We start from the raw sequence: 8,351 nt of genomic DNA, 5'->3' as shown, positions 1-8,351 counted from the left end.
AAGAACACAGAGCGAACGTCAGGATAAAAAACCAAACAGAGATCCTGTCATCAACGACATCTGAGCTGTAATCTGCCTTCATCAATCTGAGACGTGAAGTCTGTTCTGTTGCTGAGCATAATCCAGGAAACCTTCTGAAACCTTCCAACATAACTCCAGTAAACATGTACGCATGTCAAACCTTCTGTTTCCTTGGTGATAAAGTGTCGAGGATCAATCAGCGACGATGGCTGCGAAGACTCTCCTGTTCCATGTTTCGGGGTTGTTGCTAAATGTTTTGAGTTTAAATGAGTTGTTTCTGAAGCCTGATGTGATGACAGGAAGTCGTAAAATGCGGGAAGATCGTCAAGAATGTGGACCCTGTTTCTGCAAAACTTGTACAACCGCAGTTTCAAAAAAGTCGGGACGTTGTGTAAAACAAAAGGTTTTTATGAGCTGAGTGTGCAGTCACCAACACAAAATAATATTACATGTTTAGATTTTTTTTACTAGCTAAGCCTGAAAATTGGACTGCCTCGTTGGTTTTGATTGTTCAGTCGAGCTCTCTGAAAGCAAGTCTTTATTTAAAGCTGCAATCGTTGATGTTTAAGTCGCAGCAGGACGAGCTGTAAACGGCTGTCACGGCTAATGTGTTAGCAAACAGTCGCCCTGTTAAACATCCAGCAGACAGAGCAGGTGTTTGTTTCCCCCGAGGAAGGAAAGTCCAATATTTTCTCTGTCTGCGCCTCTTTTGGTCTCCAACTCCTGATAAATGCAAATAAAACCAAAACAATGAGCTGAAAGCTGTTAAAGTTCTGTGCAGAGCTGAAGGGGAACTGACGAGTCAGCTGATAATCACTTTCACAGTGCACAGACGTTTGATCCATTGTTCATTAAAGAATATTGATTCATGCAGCTTTAAAGGCGGCGATGTATCTCAGGGGTTCCCCAGAACAGACTTAAAGAAGGTGTCAGTAGTATGGTTTCACTGTAGAGAGACTGATCCTCCATTATTTTAAATTTAATGTGTCTAAATCTGTGTGAAACACTGAGATTTTTGCATTGAAAATAAGGACAGTGTGTTTTTTGTCAATTGAAAACTTTGGTTCTTGTGATTCGATTTAGCCAAACCATTTCAAGATACAATCACATCAGCAGGTACGATCATTGAGGCAACTCACCGATGACGTCTGTCAGTGATCCACACTGTGGAAACATCCACACGGGTCCAGATGATCCACTCCTGTAAAATATTTAGTCAACACAAGAGAATAATCCACAGCAAGAAGTTTATTATTTCAACTCAGCCTGCAGATGTGCTCCTCTTACAGGTTTTCTCCGTCATAACTCCAGTAAACACGTATGCTGATATGTTGGTTTCTGTCTTGACCAATTGGGATCTTCCGCTTCATCCATACAGCCAACAACAGCCAATGAGAGATGAGAAACGTCTTGTTCTCGTCTCCTTAATGTAAAGATCGAGCTAGCTGGGACTGATTGACCTCTGCTCGGTACAGCCAATGAGACCCCCAAAACAGGGATGTGTTGTTTCAGTGAGCAATTCACAGCCAAATCCAGTTCAATGCAAACAGGGATATTACACCAGGCCTGAAACGATAAATATAGAAAATGACCACAATATAAAGATATATAGCCTAAATATAAGCACAGATACCCTAAATATAAATACATTTATCTAGATAAAAATACTAAACTGACTTTTTTTCGGGAGAACGTCTAAACATACCATTTGAAAAAGATGTAAAATATTCAGTTTGTGTGGTATTGTTATCAGTTTTTATTGGACTTGGACTGGGCTATTGTGTTTTCCAGCTAATAAGTCTCAGATATAAATGCCTTGGACTGGTGTTCTAGGCTAATTGCGCAGGAATAGGAAGAAACTCCATCTACAGACATCTCAGCTGTTGAAAATGAAGTGTAACACACTCACTGTGTGTAAGTCCTGACGTCCGGAATCTGCTATCTATCATTCTTCATAAAACATGAAACTGTTCTCTTCATGAACTCGTGAGCTGTGCTTCTGAAGTTTACAGACCCGACAGCCAACAGCCTTCATTTGGCAGGAAGCCACTCGACAGGTTTCACAAAGGGTCAACTACAGGGACCCTGAGGGGCTGTAACGGACACGCCATGTTTGAAGTTAATGACATAAACTGTCACGTTGCTAATCAGACGCACAGATGAGTTAATTCAATTCAATTCAGTTTTATTTATATAGCGCCAAATCACAACTGAAGTTGTCTCAGGACGCTTTTCTACAGAGCAGCAGAACAAACTCTTCATCTACAGACACCCAACAATCCCCCAATGAAGCACCTGGAGACAGAAATAACTTCCTCTGAGCAGGAAGAAGAACCAGAAAGAGAGAGAGAGACAGAGAGAGAGACAGAGAGGGAGACAGAGAGACAGAGAGAGAGAGGGACGGAGACAGAGAGACAGAGAGAGAGAGACAGAGAGAGAGAGAGAGACAGACAGAGAGAGAGAGGAAGTGAGAGAGAGAGAGAGAGAGAGAGACAGAGAGAGAGAGACAGACAGAGAGAGAGAGCTTGCTTTTGTTGTTGTACTTTGTATTTGTAATGGCTTTGGCAATATTGTTGATCTACAGTCGTGCCAATAAAGCTTATTGAAATTGAAATTGAAATTGTGAGAGCAAGAGAGAGAGCGAGAGAGAGAAGGGGGGGTCGGGGGTGGACAGAGATGCAAACACAGTAACAGTGACAGCTCTAATAATAGACTTGTAGCTATATGAAGTATATATAACATAGTATATACATATGTGATGTATTTATGTATGTGATATATGTACAAAATACAACACTATGGCTCTAATAATAATGGTAGTATAATATTAGCTTTATTAATAGAAGTTGCAGTGCACGTGGCAGGAAATGTAGATATAATAACTTTAGACACTATCCAAGTCGTATGATGTTCGGTACACCACAATAATACTGTCTGCATGCATGAAAACACAAAAAAACGTCTTCTTGTATCTGACATTACAGCAGCAGATCAGTTTTACGCCTGTGGAGCTGTCTGCACAAACCGCTGAATTAGTAATACAGAGACAAATAATCAGAGATGCAGGCACTGAAAATGTGTCAGACGGCTGGTTGCATAACCCTCCTCAGACTCTTCAGGCAGGTTCCAGCCTAATTCTGAACCATGACCCTCTTTACCCTCCTCATCTGAGCTGCATGGAGTCACTCCATCTGCAAACTCTCCACCTTTAGACACCGAGACCTAAATCAGGACGGCAGCTCTTTACTCTCATTTGAACTCCCTTTTAAAAACAACTTTTTTTATTTTGTTTTTGTGGCAGTTTAATATTCGATTCTATAAATTTGATTTAAAGGTGCCATACAAATCAATTAATTAGTAATATTGAACTGTAATCCAGCAGTCACTGAATACAATAGTGGTAATCTTCCTTCATGTAGTGTCTGACTGGGTTCCATCAGGTTCTCTGAAAGGATCTTCATGATGCGGTTCAGTCAGCAGGACTCTGTCTGCCAGGTCTTAAGTGCTTTAGAACTTTTGGGATGTCTGGACCAATGTTATGCCAACGCCCCCGATGAAAAAGTCGGGGGATCAACAAAGTCAGCAGGCTTGTTCCTCTGGGGATCATGAATGTCTGTAGCCAGTTTCATGACAGTCCATCCACTGGCTGTTGAGATATTTCAGTGTGGATGAAAGTCCTGGACCAATCAACCAACCCTAACCGGGGAGTCATGCTCATAGTTCAGAACGTTCGACTCTTCTCCTTCATCTGGTCTGGTTCTTGCCTTCAGTTGGACGTCTCCACGCTGCTGACCGTGTTCACCGCCGGGATGACGTGCACCTTGTTCACCTCCCTCCTCCTCAGCGAGCAGCTGAACACCTTCCTGAAGCCTTTGCGGAAGTGCTTGGAGACGAGAGCGTAGACGATGGGGTTGAGGCAGGAGTTAGTGTAAGCCACCAGGTGGGAGAGGATGCGGAGGACGTACGTGGCGTGGTTGAGGGGGAAGCGTCCGAACCACATGCACAGGATGATCAGGTGATAGGGAAGCCAGCAAAGGCAAAAGAGAGCGGTGACGATGATGATCATCTTGGTGACTTTCCGCTTGGCCCGCCTCGACTCGGACATGTCCTTTACGGGGTCCACGCTGGTCCACAGGTATCGGATGGTACGAGCGTAGGTGAGGCCGAGCACCAGGACGGGGATGAGGTAGCCAAAGATGAAGGTGCACACATCCATTATGATTCGTGGTTGGGACTCCCAGACGGGGATACACACCACAGTGCCGGCCAGGTCCATCTGTGTGTAGTAGCTGAGATACGGTCCTGAGAAAACCAAGGCCAAGGCCCAAACCAGGCAGATCGAGGCGAGGGCGTTCCTTGGTGTTCTCATCTCTCTGGAGCGGAGTGGGTAGCAAATGGCTAAATACCTGTAAGAGCAGAGGGGCGACATGTGATCCAGACGTTCAGCACTGGAAGGTATGAGTGGTTAAAGGTGCCGGTTAAACTGTCAGACAGCAGACTGCTGTAGTTTCTGGTCTTGATTAAGGTTTTCTTCTGAGTTTTAGGTTGTTGACAATCACTGGGTGAAAAAATGATGCAGAAACTGGATTAAAATATACGTATATATATCTTTACACATATGAAGCAAAACTGAGAAACTGGACTTAAAATGAACTTTACTGGCCATGATGTAACTGGATAACAATCACCTAAAACAGGGTGCAGACAGTGAAAGAGTCCAGTTGCGCTGATCTGTTCGTGAAATCCGGTGTTGGGTGTGTCCATGTGCATACCGGGACACAAATTGAGCTTGACTGCCAATGATGGGCTTGTTTGTGTGCATACGTGTTTGAAGGGGTTTTAACCTCTGCTGATTTTAGAGGAGATGAAGGAATCTGTTTGGTTTCCATTTTATTTCAATAATAACTTCTGTAATAGTAATTTATCTGACTCCTCTAACACATAATAAAGTTCTATCCATCCAGTCTGCTCAAATCCTAACAATGATGTTGAATGTTGAGCTGTTCAACTGTTCAAAGTATCTCCCATCTACACTCTCAACACATTAAAGCGTCCTGCTTCCTGGCTAATTCTGGACTTTTCTGTCTGGCCACACTTCGAGTTAATAAACGTGGTGGACGCACCTGTCCAGGGAAACAGCTGTCAGGGTGAAGATGCTCGCGTACATGGTGAGAAAGATGATGAAGTGCACGACCTTACACACCACAGGACCGAACACCCACTCATCCAGAGTGTAGATGGTGGCTTGAAAAGGCACGCAGAAAACGATGAAACACAGATCTGCCAGTCCGAGGTTCAGGATGAACAAGTTGGTGGTCTTGGTGCTCATCTGTCCGTTGTGAAACAGAACCGCGAGGACCAGAGAGTTCCCCACCGTGCCGACCAGGAAAATGACGGAAAATCCCAGAGAAATGACCACCGACTCTGCCTTCCAGGAGGATGAGTTCAACGAGGAGAGATTCATCTTTCTGTTTTATTCGGTCAGAAATGACATGGTTCGAGATCTGGCCAGTAACGCACGGCTGGTGGAGACGCGCGCCTCGCTTGCGCGCTACGTTTCCACATCCAGACGCAGCGCAAAAGGCGACACACCCGGATACTTCATGTCATCAGCTGTGACAGAGATCTGCAGCAGGGGAAAAGACCGCGTGTCATCCCCACCATCCCGACCCCCCCTCTGAAACCCTGACTGTCACCAACTTCTCCTGCAGGGCGTCTGAAAAACGGCTCCAACAGGATCACTGACGCTTTGAATATGAAACAACTATTAAAAGATGTTTAACTGCAAGAAAATATTATTCAAAAGGCAGTTTGAGAAACAGAATAAGAATAAAAAACACTATAAAACTACCAAACAGCTCAGTGTTGACCAGGTGCACATTATAATATCTATATCTATATCTATATCTATATATATATAGATATATCTATATCTATATATATATATAAAATATCAGAATATTATATAATATAACCTGTTATATTCTAACGGGTTATATTGTCTAGTCTGTAGCTGTAACACGTCCAGAAAATCTTTGTGTTGTGTTCACCTGTTGACTCTGTTTCACCTTAGTCTGGTGAGAATGAGAGCAGTCTGCCCCCCTGCGGTCAGACGGAACCACTGCAGGCACTGTATCACTGTGTTCCTATAGGAAGCAAAGAAATTCTCAGAAATCCTGTCCAGTAATCCAGTAATCAGTCACAAGGAGCACCTTTACTGCTGAAGGACAAATGTTGATGATTTTACTGCAGTCTGTTTATATTGATTTACATTCATAGTCTATTTATTTGTCTTTGTCAGTTTCTTTGAAATGAAATGTAAATGTACTGGTCAGGACACAATGCGTGTGTACATTCTTTTAATCGATTTTATCCAAAATTGTGAAGAGCTGCAATTATCGATTATTTTCATTTATCGATTGAGCTGCTGATTAGTTTCAATAGAATGTCAGAAAACAGTGAAAAATGCTGAGTGCAGATATCTGGAGGCAAAGGCGACGCCCTCAAATGTCTTCTGTCCAGCCAACAGTGAAGACATCAAAAATGTACAAATCATATAAATAAAAAGAAAAGAACGTAAATCCTCACATGCAAGCAGCTGGAACCAGAGAATGGACGAATGGAAGAATTTATGCAGACAGATAAGATCAATTAATTAGCAACATAGCTGCCAATCAGCTCATCAATTGATTGACTAATTGTTTCAGCTGCAACTTAAAATGCAAATAAATGGTAAGAGCAAATAATGTGATAATAATGAAAACAGCAATATCTCCAGGATAGTTAGCGATTAGCAGTGTGTCCCTGTTATTTATTTAAACCATGAATGTGACCCTGATGATGGTGCTGCAGTCATGAGGGTCTGGGCCAAAGTGTTGCGTGCGCACACACACACACACACACACGGAAACATTCATCTCCTCTAACAGCTGTACAAATACAAACACCTTCACTCGACTAAATTTAACAGGTTGCTTTTTTTATCCAGGAGGAAGTGGCCGCTTCGGTCCTTCTGTTTCCTTTTCTGGGAGTCCGAATTACTCCATAATCAAACATCCTGGAAGTCTGAGGAAGGTCAACAAATCTAACGTCTAGTCACAGCCATCCTCATGACGCCCACCTGAAAGTCTACTGATTGTGATGTTTGACCATTTGAGCTTTAGCCAGATCTAAAAATACAACATTCAAGTCTCTTTTCTCCCTCTTAGCTGTCTGAATCTGATGCCAAATCATGCTAGTACGCTCTAAGCATCCCGCAAATCCTGGTATCCCTGCTTTTTGCACTGTCGATTCTATCATACCATTCCTTTCTAAGTAATTAGCCAGCCTCTGTGCTACGATACTAAAGAAAATCTTTCCCTCAACATTTAGGAGAGAAATCATCCGAAACTGGCTAAGGTCCGATGACTCCTTCTCCTTAGGGATGAAGACACCTCCTGCCCTGCGCCATGCTCTTGGAATACTTTGTTTCTCCCAAACTATTCTCAGGTATCTCCATAGTGTCCTTAAGATGCCAGGTGCACTCTTATAGACACGGTAGGGGACTCCATTAGGCCCTGGGGCCGAAGAAGCCTTTGCACGCCTAACCACCTCCACAACTTCTCTACATCTAGGTGGGCTCACATCCATCTCCTGCTCCACTTCCCCTAATGGTGGCATGTCAGGTGGAAGACCTATGTTCCTATTCTCCTTTGAATCTGAATACGTCGACTTCAAATACTGTTCAGTCTCTGATTTCGTTGCCTTAAGATGCCCTACTTTTTCTTGATTAAACAATCCTTTCACAAAATTAAAGGGGTTCCTAAAAAATGCTGACCTTGCACGTTCTTTCTTCTTTCTCTTCTCCCTAAGGTGTTCTGCCCTTCTGAGTACTGCTAACCTGCTTCTCAGTTCCTCCTGCAATACCTTAATTCCCTCCCTTTCTTCTTCTGACACCTTCCTCCACTGCTTTCTTAACTGCCTCCTTTCCTTTACTAACTTCTCTATTTCTCTTTGCCGCCTGGACTTGCCGACCTGCACCCTCTCGCCTTTCCTTTTGACAAGCACCCCAAATCTCCCTAGACCATCGGAGTAGATCACATCTCCAATTTTATCCATTTTTTACTACAAAGCATGAATCACTGCAGCTCTCACTGCTGTTCTTTAAATACCTAAACCTTAAATAATTAATGAACTAATTCACTAATTCGTCCAGGCTTGATTACTGTCACACACACACACACACACGCACACACGCACACACGCACACATCAGACTTTAAGGTGCCTCTCATGACTTCTGAAACTGTACCTTAGACCTCCTCGTGTGCTCTCCGCTGTCAGAATACAGGA

General features: G+C 43.3%; 1 protein-coding gene across 1 annotated transcript; it reads right to left on the bottom strand.

Annotated features, from left to right (window-relative positions):
• Positions 1-2,254: 2,254 nt before the first annotated feature.
• LOC121624906 (galanin receptor 2a) lies at positions 2,255-5,584 on the bottom strand. The gene is made up of 2 exons (XM_041962875.1): positions 5,145-5,584; positions 2,255-4,427 (listed from the first exon to the last, which is right to left on the bottom strand). Exons 1-2 carry the CDS (start codon positions 5,483-5,485, stop codon positions 3,788-3,790), a joined length of 981 nt encoding a protein of 326 aa, XP_041818809.1. The 5' UTR covers positions 5,486-5,584; the 3' UTR covers positions 2,255-3,787.
• Between the last annotated feature and the right edge of the window lie 2,767 nt (positions 5,585-8,351).

The sequence above is a fragment of the Chelmon rostratus genome, chromosome 21 (genome assembly GCF_017976325.1).
Source record: "Chelmon rostratus isolate fCheRos1 chromosome 21, fCheRos1.pri, whole genome shotgun sequence".
NCBI classification, from domain to species: domain Eukaryota; kingdom Metazoa; phylum Chordata; class Actinopteri; order Chaetodontiformes; family Chaetodontidae; genus Chelmon; species Chelmon rostratus.
Note: the sequence above shows the minus strand (reverse complement) of the source record. Positions and strands in the feature narration are given on the sequence as shown.

What these genes read in the sequence shown, in the direction of transcription:
- LOC121624906 (XM_041962875.1), bottom strand. Translation starts at nt 5,485, where the DNA reads ATGAATCTCTCCTCGTTGAACTCATCCTCCTGGAAGGCAGAGTCGGTG. An exon ending in ACAGCTGTTTCCCTGGACAG is followed by an intron (nt 4,428 to 5,144) that starts GTGCGTCCACCA and finishes CTGCTCTTACAG; the next exon opens with GTATTTAGCCATTTGCTACC.